Source organism: Penicillium lagena (assembly GCF_028827675.1).
Source record: "Penicillium lagena strain IBT 129212 chromosome Unknown utg000006l_segment0_segment0, whole genome shotgun sequence".
NCBI classification, from domain to species: Eukaryota; Fungi; Ascomycota; class Eurotiomycetes; order Eurotiales; family Aspergillaceae; genus Penicillium; species Penicillium lagena.
Genome location: NW_026623227.1, coordinates 2,960,547 through 2,986,007, shown reverse-complemented (window position 1 = coordinate 2,986,007; position 25,461 = coordinate 2,960,547). Strand labels below are relative to the sequence as shown.

Genomic DNA, 25,461 nt, shown 5'->3' with positions numbered 1-25,461 from the left:
GAAATTTCGTACTTTTTCTCTTCACTTTGGTATACCAGCCATGACCTCATCTGTTCATGCCAATTGCTTTTGGTCTGAGCAAGTGACCCGTAGTTCCTACATATCTTTCCGACAGAATAGCCAATGGTAGGAGAAGTTGGAGTTTGGTGGCAAAGTAGAAGAGATATTTCATGGCCACTTGCAAGCTGTATAGATAGCACATAGCGTGTCATAATGTGCGGTGAGTATCGTATCATGCTATGGCGTCAAACTGTTCTCCACTTTTAGGTAGACGAGATGGGTACCTGACATTGGCAGCACAAGTCTGCCACATACTGTCATTCATGTTCAGCTCCTTGGATTGAGATTTAGATCTAGACTTGTAAAATTATGTTTTGTTTACTTTTCTTACTATACAGCGACTGACGAACTACTCTTTAGGCTGCGAAGTCGTTCCACCCCCAAGTGTATCCTACCGTCTATTATATTTAAGACAAATTGAAGATAGTTTGTGTAACAATCGAGTTATCCTAGACTTTATCTCTTGATCCATACGGTCTCTAATCGAATCCAGAAAGATGCCGAGTTCAATGCCTGAATAAGCCACCATACATCTGCCCCGTTCATGTTCTCAAGCCATGAAGCAATTGACATACACCGCAGGAAAATTAAAACGAGTAGCATACAACCGTGTCATCGCTACCACCCTCTGATGTTCAAGCCCGGACCATCGATTTAGGGCGAGATAGATCATGTGACTACTACATAAGGTTGTCGATCGAACTTCATCGGAGACTAGTTCATTCGGGGGTGATCCATGGGACAGTGAAATATGGCAGATAGGGATCGTGATCCGCAGCTTGATAGGGACTGACACTGTCTGGATAGATTGGTGCCTCCGGACTTGTTCATATCTATGTCGCAACATTGACAACATGCAGATAGTTACCGGTGCCGTCGTTGGCGAATAGCATAGCGGGATCATATGTTTTATCTTTCCTGTTATCTTCGTACTTCAATGAAAAATAATGATGCTTAAAGCCTTTTTATATAGGAGTGCAATCCCACAGTGAAAACGCATCTACTCTACACCTCTCATAGTCCGTAACCCGATGATCTGTTGCGGCATATGCATTATATCCCTAGTGGTTATAAAACACAGCTATATCAACGGTCTAGATGTTGTCGAATGAAAGTCACACTTTACTAGATATAAGCAATCAAAGGTATGCAAAGGTTTTTCTCGACTGGCACTTCATGTCCCTGAGAGTATTGGCATGCTTATTAAGACCCTTCGACTTGAACAAGGAACGAGGGTTGAACGCAGCGGCCTGAAGCTATACTGCAACGAGCGAGAGATCGTCGGTTTGGGAGCTTTAGAGAGGCAAAGCCAAAGCCATTGATAAACGCGAAGGAAGCCGCCAGAGTTGTAGAGAAAACTTCCCAGATCACCTCTTGACAAGGGGTCTATTTTGTTACAGCATAGTTTGCAACTCGATGGCATGAGCACTCGATCCCTATTTGCCATGCTTGTTTGAGACTGAAGTTGTACATATCGATGAATTTGGCGTACGTGTGCCAAGACTCACCTCTGCAGTATTCAGCGCTTGTTCTTATTCATAACGTGATATGATAACTGCATTATAATACATATTGTATGTCACACCAACTCATGCTGTTGAGGCGAAGACTCATGAGATTGGGAATTTGTCTCGGTGAAATAAAGATATTCAGGAGTAGCCGTCCCCAGCACGTAGGTCGCTGGTGTGTGAGCATCTTGCTGTAATGGAGACCACACTTCTCCCCGATTGTTGTCATCAGCAAAGTAGAGAAAGCCGGCCTTTGGAGAGTCGAGGACCCAGTTGAAATCGACATCGGTTGGCTCAACAGCCTTAACAACTCCGTCAGGCAGGTCGTCATAGAAGAGGGCTATCTTGGCCGTGTGGCATATTGTAGAGGTTTCGTAGGCATTGCTCTCATCTTTTGAAGAGCCAAAGTTAGTTAAAGTCACTGTATTGGGCGGGTAGTTGTAAGACTTACTCAATGGGACGCAGGTACCATCGTGATATTTCCCAATGGGAGTGTCGCTTATACCATTGCAGCCCCAAGCGAGGAGAAGTTGAACGAAACAGTAGTAGATATCATCGCCATATGCGGCTTTAACAAGAGTTGCAGCGCCCTCGTTGGGCTCCTTGATTATGGTGGTTGAAGGATCTTGTGGATCAGAAAATCGGGACAAAGCAAGGGTCCCACTGACCGCCAGAAACGTGGTAGCGGTAAAATACGTTAATAGCATTGTCGTAAGGGAAGAAGTAGTGAAGGTGGAGTGATAGAGAGGAGTGGAATTGCTCTGGATTGTTATTGTTATTAGGGCACGAGAAAAACGGGCGGAGACTCTTTTAATATGGTTGCTGAGTACTCCGTTTTTATTATTTACCCTTGCCCTAGTTATAAAGTGGATCTCAATAAGATTCAAGAACAAAATGATTGGCAATTAATGAAAGCTAGCGACGTGCTTTGGGGCCAAATAACGACATTCAACACATCATAGCAAGGGTCTTGGCACGCCAACTCCTACTTTTGGAAGCGCGCGCCTTTCCGGCCAAAGAGTCATTAATAAATGACTTCTATTTGGGGCCGCCATGCTAGGTCCTAGGGGCGACACATAGCTGACCTAATAGGAGGGTCCATTTGATGCCCCTGTGGGATCAAGTATTGGCACTTGAAGCGGCACTCTTCATGGTACTGCTTGCGAGATTCGCGTTACTCTCGATCTCTTGCACGACTGATGCTTTTTTGTTTCTCTGGGTAACACCAGCTATAGACGGTGAATTCATCCATCTTCAGATAGTACTCAGCTGTTGAAGGAACTTAGTGTTGGTTAGGTCCAACGGCCCCTGTTATTATTTTGAGTTTGCCGGCTGGTTAGTTAAAAACGGCCACCCCGGTGACCTCATGGCTAAATGTTTGTAAAGACGATTTTTTAAAGTCAGTTTTGTCTAGATGTGATGATGCATCACTAGAGAGGCTTGCTTCTCTTGCTATTATTATTCCGGAACCGTATTTAGGACAGGTCGAAATTTAACTGCCATGTATCGCAAAGACGAACTACACTCCCAGGGGGGCTATTTTAGCTCTTCCCTTGGTGATCCTCCTGTATACTATGAGCCAATAGATAACATTTCCTAGGTGCTGTACCGTATTAAATCCGAAATACACTTGTACACCTTAGACCTGACCGCGAGCAGCGCGTCTCTCTTAACGCAACATCCCGAATATGAACATCAATATCTTCCATCGCGAGCAGCAACTTGGCCACACCAGCGTGTCCTTCCCTCGCCACAGTAACTAATGATGTGACGCCTTCCCCCAGTCTGGAGGCCCAAGGATTCTATTCTGTTGGACTTGTTCATGCGCAAAGATCGCACCACGGCCCCTGGGGTTTACATCGACCCCATCGACAGAAGGCAGCAGTCGCACCACCTCCTCTTGGCATTGTTGAAAGACTTCTTTCTTCCGTGGCCGGTACCTGGACGTTGATGTTTGCCCCCATCGAGAGCTTTGCGCTCTGTTCGTTGGTTTCCATTCTTGGCAGCCCGGAGCAATGCAGTGTCTGCGGCATGACGCCAGACGCACCGGTTAGGGAAAAGGCAAAGTCGATGACATGTTTGTAGATGTCGATATTTCTTTTGGCGGTAATAAAGTCGGCTAAATAAAGGATCGACTCTGTTGGAAGGCGGATAATTATGATTGGATTTTCAGAGATACTTCCTGAGGTGGAAGGTGGAAGGCAAATCTGGACGAGGGTATGTGTATAGCGCGAAGTCGGTTTGTGAGAATGGCAAATCAGGGGAGGAAACACTTCTATTGTTTGAGAAGGATGGCATGGGGTATAAGGCTGGGCCTCAGTGAGGCAGAGGTGTCTTATACAATGACTGTCATCATCGCTGCCTGATGAGTGGCGGACAATCTATACGGCGCATTTCCAGTAGCCGCACAGGCATACTACTACATACAGCATTAAGGGCCAACTTAGATATGCAGAAGATGCAGATAAGAAATCACAGTTTTCGCCCAGAGCGGTACACGAATGATCATTGCCTTGTTCATCAATGCCCAGACTGACGTGCTTCTCTGTGGAGTCCAGATCCGGGGAAGATGCTTGGCCTGCGGGGGTTACACATGTCTAGACTACTTTAATTCTACTTTTATCCGTGAGCTCTATTTTGTACTTGCAATATCATTTCTATACAATCTATAATCTATGAAAAGATAGTTTAGATCGATCGCGGACTTGCGAGAGCCCAGAAAGGGACAGGCGCTGCTTCATGGGACAAAAAACCGGCAAACCAGAATTCTAAGACGGGTATAAACGCTCAAATGCAAATGCATGACAGACGTGTTTCCACAGGGGAAGAGAATCAACTCCTCGTCCTTGCACACAGACTGCAGGGATTGTGTGCCGATCGGACTTGGCCGACGGCGTGGGGTCGTTACTCGGATGTCCTGTCGAGGATTGAACGCCCACATTGTCCCACCTGGGGGATCCAAAGATAAATAAAGGAAATGCAGAAACGAATAGACATCGAGTGGGTAAGATGACGAAGACCGATCGCCAGGATGTGATGGAAGAAGTGAAGAAGAGGGTTTACGCGCAGATCTGCACAGCAATCAAGGCGCGTGTCAGGTCCTCCGGCGCGAAGGGGAGCTGCTTTCCTCGCGGTGACAGGCACGGCGAGATGATCCGGGGCGTCAGGGCGTACATGGCGGGCGAGGTGAAGCGGATAGACTCCTTAATCTGGGCAATCGGGTCGTCTGGGAGGTCGTAGAAGGGGGCTTTCTCCGGGACAAGGGTCTTGACCGAGGCGGTCGCTGAAGAACCGTAGCTCTCCAGGTCGACGATGGTGGAGGACTGCGAGACAGCAAACGACGAAGGAGCTACGCGGAATGTGGCGTCAGAACGGAGTGTGTCGGAGAATCGACGGGAGTCTGAGAGCAGAGATAACAACTTACCTGAGTCGGCTATCTCGTCCAATGAGCACTCGGCCTCGCCGCTGTCGGGACCATCACAGCCATCATGTCGATTATTGGTGGCGCAGGGTGAGAGAGCCAGGTCGTCGCAGGACCGTGATCGCTCGACACAGGCACCCTCAAAGGACCAAGCGGCCAGGCTTTTCTGGTGGGCCTTGTCAAAAGGGCCACGGAATTTAGACGGCGGGACCTCGTGGCGACGATAGTATTCGACCTTAGGCTTGTTCTCGGCACTGCTCGAGGAGGAAGGACGGAACACCCGCCTCACTCTTTCACGGAAAGGCATGGCGAAGACCACGGAGAAGAGAAGTCCGGGGGGGGAGGACGATCACAGATCAATTAATTGTGCGATGCAGACCACTCCCAGACGGGGAACAGCAACACGACGGACGGCAGAGATGAAGGGAACAGAGTATAACCATTCTCTTCTTGATGGGAAATTGAGTATACAAAAAGAGGACCAAGTTGCAATCGAGGGGGGGCGAGGGTTCATATGGGCCAGGAGATAAGGAGACCCACGCCTCTCTCTCTCTAACTGGGGAAGACCATCCGGGCCACATCCGGTGTGCAAGAACGGGGTGGTAGCAGGAAACCCACTGGATGCAGGATTATTGGTGCAGCCCGCCCTTCGCCTTCGGCCGGGACTGAGTGATATCCCAGTCCCCCAGCGATCTGATCTCCTGGCCCCAAGCCAGTTGAGTTAGGGCTTACAACGACCGACGCCTCCCCCCAACCCTATCGCAGAAACGATCCTCGGTGCAGGATTCAAACCGTGGCGGAGGAGTGCGAGGCGTGCTGCAGCGAAGAATTCCAGAAGTGCTCGGCAGTCCAATCCGATCGGCGCCACGGCGATGCCAGACCCGAACAGTTACATCATGGTTGGTTGGTCCCCTTTGACGACTCCCTCGCGTGTCTCAGTGCTTGTGTAGTTACTGGACCCAGGGTTGCCCACCCGCGACGTCAGCTCGCATCCACGCATCACCGAATGCCGGAAGGGGTGGATGCGGACAAAACCGGGAAGTGCCCAGTGCGCCCCATTCGCCCCCCAACAAAAGGGCCGCTCGGCACGCTGTTTCCGGTGATGATGGGCGTTTTGGATCATAGCACACCTAGTTAGCAGCAAACCATTCATCCCGGCCGGCTGGCCCAATGGCAAGGCGCTTGACTACGAATCAAGAGATTGCAGGTTCGACCCCTGCGTCGGTCAAAATTTTTGTTTTAGTTTTGGACACACGCGAGGAAAGAAGAAGATGCGTGTCGGTTCATTTTTGGGGAATATAATATATATCACATAAATGAAAATGTACTAACAACTACAAGAATCATCGTAAGAAGCGGGCAGCTATGACCCTCTCCCGTCCGCCACCTGCAGGAATGTCGGATCTTCCCCAGATCGTCTGAGGCTGACAGGGGCACGAACCCTATTACCCGATTCGGCATTAGTGCTGCACACGACAGGCACCGATGCGGAAATCTGTTGTGGCCAAATGCGATCGCTTGTTGATTGAATGCAGGAACGATGGAGTGGTGTATCGTGCCAGGAAGGATCTCCGCCAACTATGATGGATGCGTCCATCCGGGTGTAGACGTCATCCCAAACAAATACAAAAATAGCCATCAGCGGAACGAAAAAGAATAATAATAGAAGTCCGGCAGCAGATCCTAATACGAATTCATTCTGACCGTCGCTGTCTTCGCCATCTAGAACACACAGAACCACGGGTCCTGGGCAGCATACCGGATCGCCATCCCTTACTTGGCCCACCCATTCTGCCACCTAACTGTTCCTCTTCTCTTCTCTTCACACCTTCACACCTCACTCCCTCCCCCCATTCTCCCATCTCCCACAACCGTACGTTCCATCTCCCATCCATTGCATCGATGCGTGTGTCTGCGCCGTTACGCGCATTCTGTCGTCATCTCGATGTGGGCCTGACCTGACCTGACCTGACCTTCCCACGCAGAACTCCTTCCCACACCGACTACAGCACCATGCCTAAGAAAGGTGGCAAGAAGAAGAACAAGGGCGGCAAGGGCCCCGCGGCCGCCGCTGTAGACAAGGTCGCCGATACTGCAAAGCACATCGTGTAAGAACCTCCTCGCAAGAAAAAAAAATCTTTGTGTGTGCATGCCCTCCTAACTGCTTTGCAGCCACCCCGGTCATGAGGTCGAGGACAAGGTCATGTACGGTGAAGGCAAGGGCGATGGCGTCTCCGAAACCCCCGCTGCCGCGACGCAGACTGCTGAAGGCGCTGCTCCCGAGCTCAGCACCACAACGCCTGCCACGGCTGGCCCCGCTGTGACCGAGACCAAGCAGGCTGAAAAGGAGGCTGAAAAGGCCACTCCGAAGGAAAAGGGCACCCTGCAAGAAACCGTGGATAAAGCGCAGGCCTCCAAGGCTGGTCAGATCGGCAAGGTGGACGGAGGTGATGCCGAGGGAACTGGTATATCGCCCCAGACGGTCGTATTGCGAGTCAATTGATGCTGATTGATCATGATTTAGCTGTTCTCCCTGAGACAATCTCCAAGGAACCCTCAATCCCCGCCGAGACCTACCCTTCAACCTCTGAGATGGCCGCCGAGGAGCCCGCCACCTCGACAGCAGGCCCGGCTGGAGCTGCCGTGGGCACAACTGCCTCGAAGACCCCAGGGTCGACAGCAGTGGCCGAGAACCCGGTTGAGGCGGATGCACACGCGAAGCGTCCGTACGAGAAGCCCATCTTCTCATCGGACGAGACCAAGCCGTCCAAGATGGCCAAGCACGAGGAGGAACAGGCTCGCGCCAGCGCCGCTCTAGACAAGAAGACCCTGGCTGGTGCTGGTCCTGCTTCGACGGCCGCGTACACAACCCCGGAGCCGGTTCCGGTCAAGAAGGCCGAGGAACCAGTCAAGAAGGCCGAAGAACCCGTCAAGAAGGCCGAGGAACCGGTCAAGAAGACCGAGGAAAAGAAGGAGGTCAAGAAGGCTGAGGAAAAGAAGGACGGCAAGACAAAGGCTGATGGCAAGGCCTCGCCGCAAGCCGTCGCTGCTGCCGCTGCGGCTGTCTCTTCCTCCAAAGGGTCGGAAAAGACCGGTGCCGCTGCTCCCGAAGCGGAGCTGAAGCAGCCTGAGCCGGCGCTGAAGAAGGGTGATGAGCCCAAGGCCCATGCGCCCATGACGGATGCCGTCAAGGAGGATTCCGCCAAGGCGAAGGACGCGAAGGAGGCGAACGACGCAAAAGAGGAGCCCAAGAAGACCGAGGCCGCCGCCGCTGCTGAAGCTGCTGAGAAGAAGAAGGGCGGATTCTTTTCCCGCCTGAAGCGGATGTTCAAATAGACGGTTACTGTGAAATGCTTGATGTACGATACGCCTAGGCGATGTGAGGTGTGATAGGATCGGGGGTGTTTTTTGTTTTGAGTGTGGGTTTTTGTTAAAGATACACCAGTTGAAATTATATATCATAGTGCTTAATCACGTCTCCTCTCTGAGCCCTTTTTTTCACCGCTCCCCAAGACATTCGGGGCCGTGCTCATAGGAGGCGCGGATGGATTCTCGCTAGAGCAAGCTTTTCCTATGTGAGGATTGATCGACCAATCGTGCATTATTATTGTCTTATTCGGAGATATATACAGTTGATGGGGCTCGGACCAATTCAGAATAAATCCTGCGTCTCCTCCACCAGCGCCAAAAGCGTCGAAGCCAGACTCTGCGCAATCTTCCAATGACTGATACGATTCAACAGATCAATAATGCGAAACAACGACCCCGTAGCCAGACGCCTGGGCAGCAACCCACGCGTCTGATCAGCAAAGAAGCCCATCCCATCAACACCAGGAAGCAGCAACTCCGCGAAATGTAACGAATCTGCCGCTTCAACGGTGACAGGATCCCCTCCGGCCTCGGCATCGCCCGCAAAGCACATAAAACACGACCAGACCATGCCGCAGTAGTACAAGCACATGGGGACATGGATCGACGACTCTGCGCCAGCAGGCAGAGACTCAAAGTCCTTCTGGATCAGCAGCGCGTGCAAGAGACAGCGCTTCGCATCTGCGGACCGCACCCAGGATAGCGCGTAGGCACGGTGCCGCTGGGCTGCGTCGGCGCCGTCACGGCCACAGGCGCATTCTAGTGCGTCGATGTCGGCATGGAGGAGAATGAAGACCGAGTGCCATAGCATCATGAGGCAGACCCAGGACGGCTTGCCTTGTTGACTGCGGTGGAACTGGGTGTACCATTTTGTGAGCAGGTCGTGGCAGTTGGTTGTGCTGGTGGGTGAGGATGGCCAGGCGGTGTTGGCTTCGCGCTGTTCGCAGGCTAGAGCGCTGATTGATTCGAGCATCCCGGAGAGGGCGAAGTCGCCGGGCGTGGCGATGGTATCGTTGGGGCTTTGGGTGGTTGTGGAAGAATGCAGCGGATAGTCTGATGAGGTGCGGTGTGTCGTTTGTGTTTCTAGTACGAGTGTTTTCCAGTGGAGCGGATTGGGTGCAGTGAAGAGCTCGTTGGATGAGATTTGGGGAAGTCGATTAAGTGAGTGTCGGAGCAATGGTTCATGGTGATGGAGTCGTGCGAGTTCGGCGTCATGGATGTGTAGGCTCAAGACGATACTACAGGAATTAGCTTGTGGAAGACGTTTCATGGGTTAGAAAATATATAATTACCGCTTTTTCACTTCTGCCTGAATCCAGTGCATCCATGCATTCTCCAGTGCCTCGCCTGTTAAGTCGACAATATTGCATCCCGAGGGTTTGGGGTGGAAGAGCTTTGCTCTTCGCGCCCACTGAGTCGGGTTAGCAATGATTCATAAAGATGATAGAGGTGACCTCACAGAGACAATACTTCCGTGCCACATTTCGATTCCAGCTAGATCTTTGGGTCTCTGGAATACGTTAGGTCGAGATCTGTAGAAATATAGTTTCGACAAGAGCCAACTTACACCCAGCAGCAGACCAAAAGTCTGTGCTATAAGAACAGCCTGGAGAGCTATAAGAGATGACGACCCTGGCTTTACATAGGTATCCCACTGGTCAAATTAGCAAGCTGTAGTTAGAGATTTTGAAATAGATGGAAAATACCGAGGCCAGAATAGCTTTGTTAAGCCTTTCGAACATGCTAATGCCATGCGTGGTCGCTCGTGTCGAGCCGACAAATAGACTACCTGCTGAGCAGATGGAGAGTAAAAGCACCGAGTTCTGAATACCGGGTCGGAAGGTAGGCATATGTACCACAGGGAACAGAGGGTGAAATTTGGAAAAGTAGGCTTGGATACAAAGATCCTGTATTGAGGGTTAGAAACACTCCAAAAACAAAACGTGATGAACATACCAGAAACGGAGTCGAAGGGAGAATCCCATGTTGGACACGGGGCTGAAGGCGCTCAGCTAGTCGTTTGCGACAGGGTTCGTCGATGAAACTGCCCTCTTGGGATACAACAGGGGTCATCTGGCCCGAAAAAGTCTCGGAGAATGTATGCCATTTTCTTTGAATGGCATTCGCCCGTCCTTTGACGATATCGCTGTCCATACTCGATATGGACTGTTCATGGAGCCGGAGAATACTCGGTTCAGGTATTGACTCAATTTCGGGCGCAAAATCAGACGTCGCATGAAGCAGAGACAGGTTCACAGCATCCAAGTCAAAGTCATCTCCGGTGAGTAGAGTCTCCCATTCTTGGTCAAGCTGGTAGTCCCAGAGCGCGGGCTGTGGACTACCCTGATTCCTCCAGGTATCTCCTGCTTCTAAGGGAAATAACGACGCAAGCGGAGTGATTTGGGTACCGCAAGTGCTGCTTTCCTCATGGCCGGATAGATTTGGTGTCTGTTTGTCGAAGGAGGTGCTGTTTGGAGGGGAGGCTGGAACAAGCATATTGCCCATCGACCGGGAGTCTAGCTGGAGAGACATAGGTAGAATGGGTTCCGCGATTGGGACTTGTGGAATCAATTGCTCCGTGTCCAGATCACTCCCATGACCCGGAGTGGCAGATACATAGTGCAATTCCGGCTCTCCGCGGGGCTCATTGCTTGCTGAATGAGACCGTGAGTGTCTCAGGAGAGTGTCCCTGAAGATCAATGATCAGTATTAACAATAATAGCCAATACCATAGACACTTACTGTCGAGCAAAAGCCTTTTTACAGACGGGACAGTTAAACGGCTTCTCCTTGGTATGCGACCTGAGATGCCTCGCCAGATGCTCGGCCTTCTTGAACGCCTGCGCACACACAGGACACACACGTTCTTCCTTGGAGGTCTTACGTCGCCGTCGGCCCTTCGTTCCCACGAACGGCGATCGGGACCTGGCTCTGGTGTTGTGGAACATGGCAGCACATAGCAGTTAGATAGTGTCTAACGACATGTCCGGGGAAAGTGGCTTGGACGTCAGAATCTCCCCCGCAGTCGCAGTGGCGATCGACCTGGCGAGATCCATCGATCTGACACAAGAAAAGTGATGTCCGACGCATCCCCGGCATGCTCTGAGGCGTAAATCCGCCTCGCCTAGGCGATATGTGGGGCCTATTTTGCGGGACCTTCGGAGGTTACTGAACTGTTCAATTCCGTCTGGATTCTTTCTTGCTCTAACTAATAATGGCGGATTCGGTTCTTGGTCGCTCCGACGCCCTCGATCTCCACTTCGACAATGTCGCCGTCTTTCAGAAATTCTTTCCGGAAATATCCCACGCCTGACGGAGTCCCCGTCATGATTAAAGTGCCTCGTCGGAGTGTAGTCCCGCGGGACAGATGACTGATAATCTGTCGGACACTCCAGATCATGTCGCCAGTGCTGGTCTTCTGCCTGACCACCCCGTTGACCTTGGTGGTCAATTGTAGTTTCTGCGGATCGGGGATATCCCGAGCAGCAACGATGGCATGGCCAATAGGGGCGAAACCGTCGAATGATTTTGCGTAGCAGAATTGTCCTCCCGAGGCCTCTGGGACCTGGAAATTACGAGCAGACACGTCGTTTCCGGCCGTGTAACCAAGAACATAATCCAATGCGTCTTCCTCTGATACGTTCTTGGCGTCTCGTCCGATCACGACTGTGAGCTCGCCCTCGTAGTCGAGGAGCTCGTGTGCATCAGGGTGGATGTCGATTGCATCAAAAGGGCCAGCAAGAGCATCAGCAGGCTTGGTGAATACTGTAGGATACTTGGGAACCGGCAGCTGTGCAAAGATCGAGAATGTCAGTGCGAGCAAATGTGTGGAGAGCGAAGCCACTAACATTTGCTTCCTGGGCATGCTGCTTATAGTTCAGTCCGATGCAGAGTACAATCGGTGTATTTTCAATCGGCGTCTCGAGCTGTACTAGAATCAGTACAAATAAATTTAAACGTATCTACTGAGCCTTACTCTGTCGATTTGGACAATCTCTTCTGTCTGCTCCAAAGTCGTGAACGGTGCTCCCTTCAGTTTTCGGACAGTGTACTTGTTGTCGGTCACTGCAAGCAGGTCGCCATAATGGGCTTGAGAGCCAGTGGAGAACCGCACGAGCTTTTTGAAAGCAGCCATAACTAGAATGTACGAGGAAAATTGTAATCAAGTAGGTTCGGACATTATATACGCCGTAAGTGTGGGGAATATCGCGTGTTTATCAGATTGAGCTGGATGTGGGATCAATGTGGCCCTGCACGCTAGCACGACATAAAAGATGATGGAACCCGAGAAATCCTGAGCTCATACCCCGAAGTCCAAGTTTTCGAGAGAATACTATCTCCTCAGTCTTCCAACATGACCGCACCTGCAGTCAAGCCCAACCGCGGCGCTACGGTGCCAGACGTGGTCGCAGTGGGCGATGCTCAAGAATCTCAGTCGAGCTGGCTGAACAAGCAGAATATCAATCCAAAAACCCGTATTAATCTGGAGAAACTGTCTCACATGCGCTATCAGCATCCCAATCTTGACGAGATTAGCCAGTTTATGCTTGGTATATTACCGGCCACTCCTACAAGCTCGAAACGTCGATCTAACCTCCCTAGACTTTGGAATGCAAATTGTAAAACAGACAGAAAATGAGATCTGGTATCGAGGATATGGTTCAGACCACTATGTCTACTATGCGCGCAAAGGGCCCAAGCAGTTTTTGGGTGGTGTTTTCGAAGCCCAGACTCAGGAAGATTTCGATAGGTGAGTGTCATATGGTTTTTTGTCCTATTACTATCTGGCTAATCAGGTATCTAAAGGGCAACAGACTTGCCGACTGCAGGCTTAGTCCAGGATTTGAGTGATGCTCCTGGTGGAGGATCGTTGGTCACGATCACTGACCCAGAAGGATTCCCTTGCAATATTATATTCGGACAGAAGCCAACGGACACGCAAGTGTCCCACCAGGAGAAGATTGTGTTAAATTACGCCGGTGAAAAATCTCGCCGACGCGAGTTTAATCGATTCGAGCATGGCCCTGCGGCGGTGCACAAGGTATGAGGACCTCGCTGTTGACTATCCAGATTGTTACTGACTCGCTTCATAGCTTGGTCATTTTGGACTCTGTACACAGAAATTTAATGCGCAGCTTGAATTCTATACGTCCACATTCAACATCGTCCCAACCGACCTTCTATACATCGAGAAAGACGGCGAGAAAATGGTCGTGACCATGTTCGCCCACTTGGATCTCGGCGAAAAACACGTGGACCACCACTCATTCTTCCTAAGTGCCAACCCTGGGTGTGCCCATGTGCACCACTGCTCATTCGAGGTGCATGATTTTGATACCCAACAGCTCGGCCACCAGTGGCTGGCTAAAAAGGGGTACAAATCTGTCTGGGGTGTCGGACGTCATGTTCTGGGTTCACAGATCTTCGACTACTGGTGGGATACCACTGGCAACATTGTAGAGCACTATGCAGACGGTGATCTTGTCAACAACGAAACGCCTATTGGATATGTGCAGGCGGGAAGCGAGTCCTTGGCTGTGTGGGGCCCCGAAGTCCCCGCTTCATTTTTGGAATAGGAGTGTCGGGAAGGGAATATTGCGGGAGAATGTAATTAAAAATATCCATTTATCAAACAGTGTTCTGGTTCCAAACGCACTATAGAGAGAGTATGTGTGTGAAGGTTGTGTACAATGGCGCTCGGCTGCGAGGTCCCGTTCCGCTGTCGGAGCAACAGCCGATTACTCTCCCACTTTCTCTCTTTGTATTCTCTTCACACAGATTTTGTTTCGAAGTCGATCACCACGCAAGATACTGAGAGTAAATCCGTCCGGAGAACATAAAGTGCAGAGCCACTTGCATTCTGCTGGTGCCTCTTTGATCGCTCGCTGCTTCATCATGACCACGTCACAGGTGAATCCCGATGAAGATGATTCCAGTGTAAACTTCCCGAGAATGCGATTTCTGTAGCCATGCTGATACAATCTACAGAGTGTGATTCGAGGACGAGAAATCATCCCTGGGGCTGCTGAAGGAGAATTGGTTGCAAGCAAAATTGCACTGAGTTTCTGGGGTGGCGTAAATGCTGAGAATGGCATTGTTATTGACCAGCATCACCCACTAGCGGGGCAGTCAATATCTGGCAAAATTCTTGCAATACCTAGCGGCCGTGGCTCATGTACTGGCAGCGGGGTGGTTCTTGAGCTGCTGCTGAACGGCTGCCAACCAAGTGCGCTTATATTTGGGCGAGATGAGTTGATTCTGAGCATGGGAGTGATTGTCGCTGAAGAAATGTTTCAAAAGAGCATTCCTATTTTGCAAGTATCGGAATCGCAGTTTGACACTGTCATGCGAATGCAAAGAGTGCGTATTCGCGGAGGTCAAATTCAGTCTATATCAGCCCACACTGCCTTGGCAAGCTCGCACACTCCCCTTGTGCTTAACAGACAGCTTTCAGTCCCACCAGTACAATTGACATCACTTGACCAAGAGATGCTGGATGGAATTCATGGAAAAGCTGCCCAGGTGGCAATGCGTGTGATTGTCCGGACAGCACAAATTGAAGGCGTCACCGAGTTGATTGACGTGAAGCAAGCTCATATCGATTGTTGCATCTACACTGGCCCAGGCACCTTGAAATTTGCTGAGAAACTATCTGAATGGGGAGCGCGAGTCCGAATCCCAACCTCTCTGAATTCAATATCCATCGATCGACGACTCTGGCGTTCCCTAGGTGTTGGCCCAGAGGTTGGAGAGCCCTCTGAACAGCTTGCCCAGGCGTATGTGAGAATGAGTGCGCGTCCAACCTTCACATGCGCGCCTTATCTGCTTGATACTGCTCCAAAAGCGGGAGAGAATATTATATGGGCTGAGTCAAATGCTGTGGTCTTTGCAAACAGTGTGCTAGGAGCTAGAACTATCAAGTGTCCGGACCTTCTGGACGTCTGTGTATCACTGACTGGACGATCTTTGAATACTGGATGCCATATCACTTCAAATCGCAAAGCCCAAATCCATATTCACTTGGAGCCTGTTCACTGCGCAGATGATACCCTATTCCCGCTACTTGGATACCTTACAGGGGATACTGCTGCAAATCGAATCCCAATTGTGACTGGATTGGAAAATTCACATGCCACTATTGAAGATTTGAAAGCATTCGGTGCAGCGTTTGCGACAACCTCCAGTGCTCCAATGTTTCACATTGCAGGCATTACTTTCGAGGCGCGCAGTTCAGCCGACATAAATACACACTTAAAGGAGACGCCCAAGGTCACACTGACACGTGTTGACCTGATGAGGCAGTGGTGCCATTTCAATGGTATCTCACCGAGCAGTGAGACTAGCAACACATATTCCCAAGTGGACCTCATATCCCTAGGGAATCCACATTTCTCATACGACGAAATTGTGAAGCTTGTCCACCTCTGCGTGAATAGTCGGAAAAACAAAGGAACTGCACTGATTGTGACATGTAATCGAGACACATATGCACGAGCTGCCCAAGCTGGGAATATATCTCCTCTGGAGGAATTTGGCGTTCAGATTCTCACAGACACGTGTTGGTGCATGATCCAGGAACCAATAATTCCTCCCAATTCCCGCATAATAATGACAAACTCCGCCAAGTATGCGCACTACGGCAAGGGAATGACGGGTCGTGATATTCGATTTGGAGGTCTGTCACAGTGCGTGGATGCTGCTATATCTGGGCAAATGCTGGTGCGCCCACCTCCCTGGCTTCAACCCACACACAAATAGACTTAGAGAATAGATATGAACATAAATCGCTCTGGATCATTCTCATATTTTTTTTTTTAATTCATGGCTATCATCACTGAGGGGCCTACCTCGGAGGGACTATCTCTGTCGCGGACACATTGTTCCCACATCTTGGCTGCCACGTGGTAAGGAACCTACTAAAGGACTCTCCCTTATTGTTGATCAGTTGATTTGACCTAGCGGACCCTATAACTCAGAATTATACATTATCAACAACGCCGGTGCCAACCCGACCGCACCAGCACCATGGCGTCACAAGAGGAGGAGTGGGAGACCGTCGACGTGCTGATCTGCGGATGTGGCCCTACTGGAGCTATGCTATCGGCTTACCTTGGCAGACTGGGAGTTCGGAACGTCATTTTAGAGAAAGAAGCAGATATCACTACTGATCCACGCGGTATTGCTCTCGACGATGACGGAATCCGACTTATGCAGGGGCTGGGGCTATACAAACACATTTTCACTGAGATCGGCTCTCGTGAGCAGCATCATCCTACATTTTTGATTTCATCTACTGATATAGTGTCTTAGATATGTCCAAAATCCACTTTGTTAGTGGAATCCATTGCAACCTCCACGCGAAGCCTTTCCTAAGCTTCGACACAGCTTCCGTTTGTGAAACTATCTACCGAACTGGTATCAACGCTAAAACATATATAGACCAAAGGGAATACCGGCCACGTCGGCTTTGTTGCCCATAAGCAGCCCGTTCTCGAAAAGTATCTCCGCCTTGCTGTCAATCGAACCGGGGTTTCCGAACTAAGAAGCAGCTGCACTCTGACTTCGATATCTGAAGATAACGATTGGGTATTTGCAATATACAATGACGCGTCTGGCGCAGAGCGTAGAATAAAGGCCAGGTTTCTTGCCGCAGCAGATGGCAAGACGGGGTTTACACGAAAGATGTACCTGGAGCCTAAAGGGATCCGTTTAGAATGGGCCGAACGGTAAAAGTGGTTCCTTTCGATGGAAAATTCCGAGCTGACTAGTGATAATCAGGACAAAATATGAACAAACATGGGTCGCCCTCAACTGGAAGATGCGTCTTCCAACAAGAGAGACGCATCCCGAATTCCCGTTGTGGGAGCTTGGCTACACACCGGAAGAAGTGTACGACCTTTTTTTTCCAGCTAATTTCCGCTTTCTGTGTAATCCTCGCAGACCAGCTGTATGTGGCCGATTCGGTCCTCCCAAAGACAAACTGTGGCGGTTTGAGTTTGTTGTAGCCTCTGATGAGGATGGAATGGAGATGGCGCAGCGACACAATGTTCGAAAAATTGTGTTTCCTTATTTGACACATCCAGGGAGTCGCTATGGGTAAGTCTCTGGCACAAGTACAGTAGGATTTGATGGTTCGCTGACAGTTGATTATAGCCTTTCAAAAGATGTCGAGTACCCGGAAGATTGCATTGAGGTGCTCCGGTCAAGACCGTTTCGATTTTCAGCACGAAGTTGCGATAAATGGGCGCTTGGACGAGTGATTCTTTGCGGCGATGCAGCCCATGTATTCCCGCCATGTGAGATCTTCCATTTTCCAACATTAACAAGAAGCTAACAACTGTCGCAGTTGGTGGGCAAGGAATCGCATCTGGCTTTCGAGATGCGGTGGCACTCGCCTGGAGACTCGCCATCGCGTGTTCATCCGGTCCAAAGTTGGACCATGAGCGCCTGTTTGCTGGATGGTACCAAGAGCGCAAGCAACAACTAGACAAATCTCTCGCCTCAACAGTCCGCAATGGCGACATGGTCACTGGGGAAGGTCTCGTGCATATCCTGACCCGCGATTGGGGCTTATGGCTGCTCCAAATGGTTCCAAGCTTGAAGCACTGGCTCCAGCGAGGGCCCCGAGCCGCAGGCCCGACGCGGTATACCCACTCGCCGGATATGCCGTTCATGCCTGAACTGAACGGTGGATTCTGCTTTCCACAGACATATTGCGTCTCACTAGAGCCGCATGCCGAGGTGCAGTTTACCGACGATGTGATTTTTGCAGATGGAAAACAGATGTTCCAGCTCATCGTCCTACTCGACGACATTGGAGAGGCAAAATCTGCTCTGGATGACCTGAGGAAAATCAGGAATGCTAGTGACCGACTGTTGCTGGATGAGGCCACATTTTTCGTGCCGCGAACTGCATGTTCCACATCAACTCTACCAGATGCACTTGGACGTCGGGTATTCCGAAGTGCCACTGGAGAAGAGTTTACTCAGTCCCCTTTGTGCATATCTCGGCCAGTACCCCGCGGGTACGACGAGAGACTGATGTGGCGGATGGTGAGTGGAAAACGATATGTTCTGTTGAGATTCGACCGGTTTGTCTTTGCAGCGTGCAAGACGAGAGTTGAATTGCAGAGGGCCACTGAAAGGCTTGCCAGCGCTTTTGGACAGTAGTAAACAACCATTGCCAACTTGCATACAAGATAGCAGTAGTGTCAGTTAGTGGTATCCTCGACATGAGAGCAATGATCTGCCGGTGATGCCCGCGTTGAGCTAGTTTTTCTTGGCTGCCTCGTTTGCAGCTTCCTATCTGGAGCTCGGATGACGTTCTTAGCGCCAGCACCTTCATCGATTTCACCCCCTCCTTTTTGGAAGCTTTTGAATATATACCCGGTGAAGACCATTTCGGATGGGACTGCCCCACCTAAATGCAGATCTCTTCTTCGAATAGCCTTTCTCCTGCAATTTCCAAATCCAGCTCGGAGCTCGCCGATATACACTCCACAAGAATGAAGCAACGCATTCAAAGCTGTCTTAAAACGAGCGGCATTTCCAAGAAATGCTCCATTCATGATTCCCACTCTTGACAATTCGTAATGGCACGTTTTCTAGCGACTTTTTTGTTCACGAGCTATGTCGGGGCAAATTTAGCTTACAAGTCAAGGCCGGACCTCGCTGTTCCAGTTCTGAATATTACAATCCCTGCCACAAACGAAGCCTGGGACGGCCTCATCTTCTATACACCAGAGAGCATCTACGCTGACGATACCAACCATGGTCCAGCTCAGAGTGGCCCCTATATTTACACCGATAAGGGTGAATTGGTGTGGACAGGATTTGGATTCGTTGGCCCCAGAAGCGAAAACTTTCAGGTCCATACCTACCGAGGACAGCAAGTGCTGGGTATCTTCGAAGGTTCGCACAATTCGCCAATGGGCCACGGGCACGGCCATACCACCATCTTTGACAACAGATATCGACTGCTGAAGGAAATCAAGGGGGAGGACATAAATTGGCAGATCAGCACGAATTCCTGTTTTTCGATGACAACTCCGCCACTTTCACTGTCTTTGACCCCGAAATTCGCGACCTAACTCCATACGGTGGGACTGAGAATCAGTCATGGATCCTTGACAATAAGATACAGAAAGTGGACACTGATACCAACCAGCTCTTATGGGAATGGAGCTCTCTTGACCACATTAATCCCGCTGGAACCAACCTGACATTACAAAGTGGAAACGCCGGGCTCGGCGTGAACTCGAGCCAAGTTTGGCATTATTTCTACATGAACGCCTTCGATGTCGACCCGAAGACGAATACTTACCTGCTCTCTGCTCGAAGCATGTGTACGATCTTCAAGATGGATGGGAATACCGGCGATATAATCTGGCAGCTTGGAGGAAAACATTCTGATTTCTCTCAAGACTTCGATTTCTGTTGGCAGCACGACACTAGGATGCATCAGAAATATCTCCACTACGAAACCAAAGGATCCAAAGAAATCATATCGTTCTTCGACAACTCCGCTCACGAGAATCTAAGCGGAGGCCCTATTCTCCAAACTCGTGCTTATAGCGAAGGGAAGGTGGTTGAGCTGGATACTGCAAAGCGTACCGCTAGGCTGATTGCTAGCTTCCGGGCGCCGGGGGATCTTTCCGTCAAGTCCCAAGGCAATGTCCAACTGCTACCAAATGGGAATGCATTTATTAACTGGGGCTACGACGGTGCCATGTCTGAGCATAAGCCCGACGGGACGACAATATTCTTCACGGGATTGGACTCTGGAAAACTTGGCCCTGGATCGGAGAACTATCGCGCATTCAAGTTCGACTGGCATGCACTTCCGTTCGAGGAGCCGGCTCTGGTTGCTTTCAAAGAGGAAGACTCAGCCGGAACTTCTCTCTATGTTAGTTGGAACGGAGACACAGAGACCAAGATTTGGAGATTTTTCGAGAAGGCCGCCGATGGCCGGAAAACGCTTTTGGGCCAGACCAAGAGAACCGGATTCGAAACCACTTTCCGGACTAATAAACGGCCTAGTCAGGTGGTGGCTGAAGCATATGATGCCCACGACAAACAGCTCGTATCTTCGCCAGCTGTAAAGACCCGAGAATACAGAGCGCGCCTCCATTACCAGGACTAAGAGCTCTATTCAAGTTGTCCGATGTGTGGGCACCTGAAAGTATTGCTTTGGTAGACTATAAAGATAGAGCGATTAAGGATAGGTTAAACAGGATGAAGCGGAAAGCATGGGGTAATAATACGCTCCCTCGCTCAAGGACCCTTCTGTAGTCTCTCTAGCTCAAGCTTCTTCATCTGCTCTTGCTTTCTCACCCTCTCGGGCACAACAAACTTCCTTTTACCTTTGACCTTCCACCCAGGTAGTCGATCCTTGCCAAGGTCTCGGAGTGTCTTTTGCTCTACAATACTGTACTTTTTTGGGTTTCTGCGGTCGAAATCGAAAGGCTTCTTCAACGAGACCGGTGGGTTGGTGATCATCCGGGGGATCCTCAGACTGTTTATCGATGCTGAGTGAATCATCAGCGGATGCAGAAGAACCACATCACCAGTTTTGCCCGTCATCTCGTGAAATTCATGACACTCGTGGACAATATCAGAGTAGAACCCTCGCTTCGTGGGTGGGGGCTTTCCCCCACGAGGAACCATGTATGGCGATACTCCTTCGGGATGCTCGTACTGGCAGCAAATGGTAAGATATAGACCTGGTGAACAGGGGCGTAGTATACTTACTAGGTATTGTGCCATCCTTTTGATCGCGTCGGGGCAGACCATAGTACCGCCCGCATGATCCTGGATATCGCTGAAGATGGGAATGACCAATAACGCTTGCTCGGGCGAGTCCAGGAAGTGAACGAAGAAATCCCCATCGGCATGCCATCCCGGCAGATCAGCAGGCTCGGGCCACCGACCCTCCCACTCGTCTGTCCCGAGATTGACGATCAGCGCATCATTCCAGGTGGCCGAGTCTTTGCCACGCGGTCTTCGCCGCCGAGGAGCTCGCAGATGGCCGCCCAGGCCTTTGGAGCGAATGTCTTCACCGGCTCTTCTTTGTGTTGTGGCATGTTGACGCGTTCGCACGCCCACGTCGACTTGTCTGTTGGCGAGTAGCCCAGTCTAGTCCACACATCTCCTGTCCATTGTGCAGCTTTTTCCCGGGAGAAGCAGTCGGTCAGGCGCAGATATCCAAACCGCATGTAATGATCGATTTGCTCTGTCGAGAGCTTGTATTCCGCCTTGTGTGCCATTGTTGCTCCCGAATGAGATAGTTATACAGAGTCCGGCGCGACTGCCGATGTTTGGTTATACAATTGCCTTCAATCAGACAGGTCACGTGCCAAACAGTCGTAGTTGACATTGTATGGGTTATTAAATGTATTGTCCTGACTATATTGGGGATTTTTACTGTTTGGATGAATTCCTTTGCGGGGGACGCTCTGCGTAGGCTCTTCGGCTAATCGACAGAGCTTCTATTTTCGGCCTGGAACGGAGCGTACCCCTAAAGGATGCTAAAAGTTGGCATCCAAGATATTGAAATTGAAAGACATAATTTTATCAATCTGACTGTCCCATGAAGGTGAAAAGAAAAGTTGGTAAGATCCATGGATGTCTTAAGCCGATATAGTAACTTAAAAGGAATTAGCTTTTTAGGTCAAAATTCGGGTGCGAAAACTTAGCTCTCTCAACAAATCTTGTCGAGCTCTGTTATCAAATATGTAAGAATGACCGGACGCTCCTTCCTGCCTATTCGAACAGTAGAATTCACGATCAAGCGATGATCGCAATTGGTCTGGAGGGCCATTCATCTCCCCCATGTCGACCTACTCGGAAGGTCGTGCTCAGTTGGGAATCGCGCGGCACCCATAGCTCTGAAAATTGCCATCCGATCCTACAAAGGATGGTTCAGACTGTTTGGTAGAAAAATGAAGACCGCCTTGTGTTCACGATAGATCCCGCGCGGGGCTTATTCCTACCCCACGGGGCCAAGCGGATCCAGGTCGGGCCTCGGCTGCGCTGACAAGCAATAATAAGAACACAGCTTCAGCGTAGCTAGAGCTCCTACAATTGTGTGTACATCCATCTATCTCTTACTCCAGCAATGATGGCACCTCCCGTCCCCCGGAAACTATGGCAACACCCTTCCCCCGAGTCGACGCGAATGGCCCATTTCCAGCGCGAGCTGACCAAGACCGCGGGCCAGAGATTGGGCTCATTTCAGGAGATGTATCTCTACTCCATCCAGAACCGATCTGCATTCTGGGATTTTGCTTTCAATTACTTCCAACTCATCCATGAGGGATCCTACAGCCAGGTTGTGGACGAGTCCGCGCGCATGGATAGCGTGCCGGAATGGTTCGCTGGGATTCGACTGAACTTCGCGGAGAACCTGCTATTTTCGCGCTATGCCGGCGATAAGACTGGAAAAGAAGACGAGAAGATTGCCGTCACGGAAATTCGTGAGGGTGCGGCGAAGGACGCGGTGCATCTTTCGTGGGGAGAGTTGAGAAGGAAGACGGGCGCATTGATGCAGGCTATGAAGGCGAATGGGGTGAAGAAGGGCGATCGCATTGCGGTGTGTGCAGCGAACAGCATTGATACCCTGCTGGTCTTCCTGGCGTCGACTGCCCTGGGTGCCATCTTCTCATCCAGTTCAACCGACATGGGCGTCAAGGGCGTGTTGGATCGGCTGCTGCAAATTCGGCCACGATGGCTGTTCATGGATGACCAGGCTGTCTACAACGGGAAGACGATTGACTTACGAGACAAGATGAGAGATATCGTGCGCGGCATGGAGTCGGTCTCTGAGTTTAAGGGCATTGTCTCGCAGCCGCGATTTTCTTCCAGTCCCGCTGACATCAATCATATCCCCAAGACATGTACGCTTTCTGCCTATCTTGCAGCCGCAGGACCGGGGAATGATCGTCTTGAATTCGAGCGAGTCGCCTTCCGAGATCCCTTTTTGGTGGTTTACTCGTCCGGCACGACAGGCCAGCCCAAGTGTATCGTCCATTCTGTGGGAGGCGTCCTTCTGAATGCCCACAAGGAAGGAGGATTGCATAGTGAATTGAAGCCAGAAAGCGTTGCACTGCAATATACTACGACTGGCTGGATCATGTATTTGTCCGCCATGCAGACTCTGCTATTCGGGTCAAGGGTGGTGCTCTACGACGGCAGTCCATTTATCCCGGATGTCATGGCATTGGTGAATATTGCCGCGCAAGAGAAGTAAGTGAATGATTTTGGCATGGAATTCTTTTTCTCAACATCGAACAGGGTATCACATCTGGGAATATCTCCGCGGTGGCTCCACGAACTACAGCGTGCCAACCTGAAGCCGCGCGAGCTGGTCGATCTTCGCGCTTTGAAGGTGGTCACTAGCACCGGCATGGTCTTACGAGAGGCACTGTTCGAGTGGTTCTACGACGATGGCTTCCCATCCCATGTGCGCCTGAACAACATCTCCGGCGGCACTGATCTTGCTGGGTGTTTTGGGACTGGCAACCCGCTCGTCCCGGTGTATGTGGGAGGATGCGCGGGATGCAGTCTCGGCGTGCCGGTGGAGGTGTACGATTCGACGATCGAAGGAGGCCAGGGCGTTAAGGGGGTCCCGGTGGAAGAGGGCGTTCCTGGCGAGCTAGTGGCTACCGCTGCATTCCCCAACATGCCCACTCAGTTCTGGGGGGACGGCAGCGGGAAAAAGTACCACGACGCTTACTTTGCTCGGTTTGACAGTAGGTGCCTCTTGTCCTTTTGGAGACCAATGGCTCACCCCCTGTAGATGTGTGGACCCATGGAGACTTTGTCTCCATCCATCCCACCACGAAACAGCTCATGTTTCATGGCCGCGCGGACGGGGTGCTCAACCCCTCCGGCGTGCGATTTGGATCTGCAGAGATCTACCGAGTGATCGAAGGCCAATTTTCCAACGAGATCGCCGACTCAATCTGTGTCGGCCAGCGACGCCCCACCGATACCGATGAGCGGGTACTGCTCTTCCTGCTCATGAAGCCCGGGGTGGCCTTCACGGCCACTCTGGTGGAGCGAGTGAATCGGGCCATTCGTAGCGAGCTGAGCCCCCGCCATGTGCCCATGTTCACCTTTGAGACTCCCGAGATCCCGGTACGTTCCCTCACTCGCCGCCCACTGCCAGAGGCTGAAACACGCACTGACGATGTCCTTACACCGCCCCTAGACCACGGTCAACCTGAAAAAAGTGGAGTTGCCGGTGAAACAGATTGTGTCGGGCAAGATCATTCAGCCTTCGGGGACGCTGCTGAACCCGGGCAGTTTGGAGTATTACTATCAGTTTGCGGAGATTGAGAAGCTGAGTCGGGCGAGCAAGCTGTAGAGTTGTACCAACACACCAGAGGATAACGGACCAATCGAGATCTAGAACAGCCTAATTTCATTCGCACACCGCCCAACCACGGCGACTGGCGTCATCTCCCGAAAGGATGGCGCCGATCGTCTTCAGCTAAGCTTTGACCAAGCTTCGGGGGTGCTGCACAGTGGATGGATAGACCCAGGGTACGAACAGTAGGAGGAACGAAGTAATTAACTATTGTTCCACGGGTACCGTCTGTACTTTGGGCCCCAACACTTACTAGTGACCGTCGAGCTGCGTTCCACCGCGTCATCTATTGGTCCCCCGCCCGAATCCTTGTTGTTGCTCTTCACTGCCCCTCTTTCTTTCTTTCTGTCTTTCTTCTTCACCCCCTGGACTCTCTCCATTCCCTTCCTCTCTCTCTGTTATTCTTCCCCAATCGAATTGCCCCATTATCACCACCATGGTTCATCTCGCGACTGTCAAGAAGGACGACGAGGTCTTCCACCCCGCCGCCCGCCAGGTCGAGTCCATTGGCGGCCCCCCCAGCGAGGATGACTTCTATACCAATGTCTATGGCAGCCACTTTGCCGCCGACCACATGCCACAGCATGAGATGCCTGAGAACTCGATGCCGCGCCAGATTGCCTCGCGCATGATCAAGGACGAGCTGAGTCTGGATGGCAACCCCAAGCTGAAGTCAGTACCGCTGCGCACCGACCCGAAGAACACCCACTAATCCCTCGACAGCCTGGCCAGCT

General features: G+C 51.0%; 12 protein-coding genes across 12 annotated transcripts; 7 read left to right on the top strand and 5 right to left on the bottom strand.

Moving 5' to 3' along the window:
- Positions 1 to 1,639: 1,639 nt before the first annotated feature.
- Positions 1,640 to 2,275, bottom strand: N7510_009359 (uncharacterized protein; the record flags this gene model as incomplete). Its single annotated transcript, XM_056981284.1, has 2 exons — positions 1,640 to 1,959; positions 2,020 to 2,275. 2 exons carry the CDS (start codon positions 2,273 to 2,275, stop codon positions 1,640 to 1,642), a joined length of 576 nt encoding a protein of 191 aa, XP_056831493.1.
- Positions 2,276 to 4,627: 2,352 nt separating this feature from the next.
- On the bottom strand, positions 4,628 to 5,296 carry N7510_009358 (uncharacterized protein; the record flags this gene model as incomplete). Its single annotated transcript, XM_056981283.1, has 1 exon — positions 4,628 to 5,296. The coding sequence occupies one exon, from the start codon at positions 5,294 to 5,296 to the stop codon at positions 4,628 to 4,630; it is 669 nt and encodes a 222-aa protein (XP_056831492.1).
- A 1,706-nt stretch (positions 5,297 to 7,002) lies between these two features.
- N7510_009357 (uncharacterized protein) lies at positions 7,003 to 8,325 on the top strand (the record flags this gene model as incomplete). Its single annotated transcript, XM_056981282.1, has 3 exons — positions 7,003 to 7,097; positions 7,162 to 7,454; positions 7,514 to 8,325. 3 exons carry the CDS (start codon positions 7,003 to 7,005, stop codon positions 8,323 to 8,325), a joined length of 1,200 nt encoding a protein of 399 aa, XP_056831491.1.
- A 316-nt stretch (positions 8,326 to 8,641) lies between these two features.
- N7510_009356 (uncharacterized protein) lies at positions 8,642 to 11,306 on the bottom strand (the record flags this gene model as incomplete). Its single annotated transcript, XM_056981281.1, has 6 exons — positions 8,642 to 9,596; positions 9,651 to 9,769; positions 9,818 to 10,012; positions 10,065 to 10,265; positions 10,315 to 11,047; positions 11,101 to 11,306. 6 exons carry the CDS (start codon positions 11,304 to 11,306, stop codon positions 8,642 to 8,644), a joined length of 2,409 nt encoding a protein of 802 aa, XP_056831490.1.
- A 260-nt stretch (positions 11,307 to 11,566) lies between these two features.
- N7510_009355 (fumarylacetoacetate hydrolase family protein) lies at positions 11,567 to 12,493 on the bottom strand (the record flags this gene model as incomplete). Its single annotated transcript, XM_056981280.1, has 3 exons — positions 11,567 to 12,148; positions 12,207 to 12,284; positions 12,335 to 12,493. 3 exons carry the CDS (start codon positions 12,491 to 12,493, stop codon positions 11,567 to 11,569), a joined length of 819 nt encoding a protein of 272 aa, XP_056831489.1.
- Positions 12,494 to 12,712: 219 nt separating this feature from the next.
- N7510_009354 (VOC family protein) lies at positions 12,713 to 13,934 on the top strand (the record flags this gene model as incomplete). Its single annotated transcript, XM_056981279.1, has 4 exons — positions 12,713 to 12,908; positions 12,961 to 13,108; positions 13,165 to 13,399; positions 13,452 to 13,934. The coding sequence occupies 4 exons, from the start codon at positions 12,713 to 12,715 to the stop codon at positions 13,932 to 13,934; spliced, it is 1,062 nt and encodes a 353-aa protein (XP_056831488.1).
- A 319-nt stretch (positions 13,935 to 14,253) lies between these two features.
- N7510_009353 (Aconitase/3-isopropylmalate dehydratase large subunit alpha/beta/alpha subdomain 1/3) lies at positions 14,254 to 16,116 on the top strand (the record flags this gene model as incomplete). Its single annotated transcript, XM_056981278.1, has 2 exons — positions 14,254 to 14,295; positions 14,347 to 16,116. The coding sequence occupies 2 exons, from the start codon at positions 14,254 to 14,256 to the stop codon at positions 16,114 to 16,116; spliced, it is 1,812 nt and encodes a 603-aa protein (XP_056831487.1).
- Positions 16,117 to 16,383: 267 nt separating this feature from the next.
- N7510_009352 (monooxygenase) lies at positions 16,384 to 18,528 on the top strand (the record flags this gene model as incomplete). The annotated part of the gene is made up of 6 exons (XM_056981277.1): positions 16,384 to 16,615; positions 16,669 to 16,748; positions 16,798 to 17,084; positions 17,137 to 17,454; positions 17,512 to 17,654; positions 17,705 to 18,528. The coding sequence occupies 6 exons, from the start codon at positions 16,384 to 16,386 to the stop codon at positions 18,526 to 18,528; spliced, it is 1,884 nt and encodes a 627-aa protein (XP_056831486.1).
- A 422-nt stretch (positions 18,529 to 18,950) lies between these two features.
- N7510_009351 (uncharacterized protein) lies at positions 18,951 to 20,500 on the top strand (the record flags this gene model as incomplete). Its single annotated transcript, XM_056981276.1, has 2 exons — positions 18,951 to 19,269; positions 19,374 to 20,500. The coding sequence occupies 2 exons, from the start codon at positions 18,951 to 18,953 to the stop codon at positions 20,498 to 20,500; spliced, it is 1,446 nt and encodes a 481-aa protein (XP_056831485.1).
- A 131-nt stretch (positions 20,501 to 20,631) lies between these two features.
- N7510_009350 (uncharacterized protein) lies at positions 20,632 to 21,623 on the bottom strand (the record flags this gene model as incomplete). The annotated part of the gene is made up of 2 exons (XM_056981275.1): positions 20,632 to 21,294; positions 21,354 to 21,623. The coding sequence occupies 2 exons, from the start codon at positions 21,621 to 21,623 to the stop codon at positions 20,632 to 20,634; spliced, it is 933 nt and encodes a 310-aa protein (XP_056831484.1).
- Positions 21,624 to 22,474: 851 nt separating this feature from the next.
- Positions 22,475 to 24,724, top strand: N7510_009349 (acetoacetyl-CoA synthase; the record flags this gene model as incomplete). The annotated part of the gene is made up of 4 exons (XM_056981274.1): positions 22,475 to 23,601; positions 23,650 to 24,107; positions 24,155 to 24,495; positions 24,569 to 24,724. The coding sequence occupies 4 exons, from the start codon at positions 22,475 to 22,477 to the stop codon at positions 24,722 to 24,724; spliced, it is 2,082 nt and encodes a 693-aa protein (XP_056831483.1).
- Positions 24,725 to 25,163: 439 nt separating this feature from the next.
- Positions 25,164 to 25,439, top strand: N7510_009348 (Glutamate decarboxylase 4; the record flags this gene model as incomplete). The annotated part of the gene is made up of 1 exon (XM_056981273.1): positions 25,164 to 25,439. One exon carries the CDS (start codon positions 25,164 to 25,166, stop codon positions 25,437 to 25,439), a length of 276 nt encoding a protein of 91 aa, XP_056831482.1.
- Positions 25,440 to 25,461: the final 22 nt, after the last annotated feature.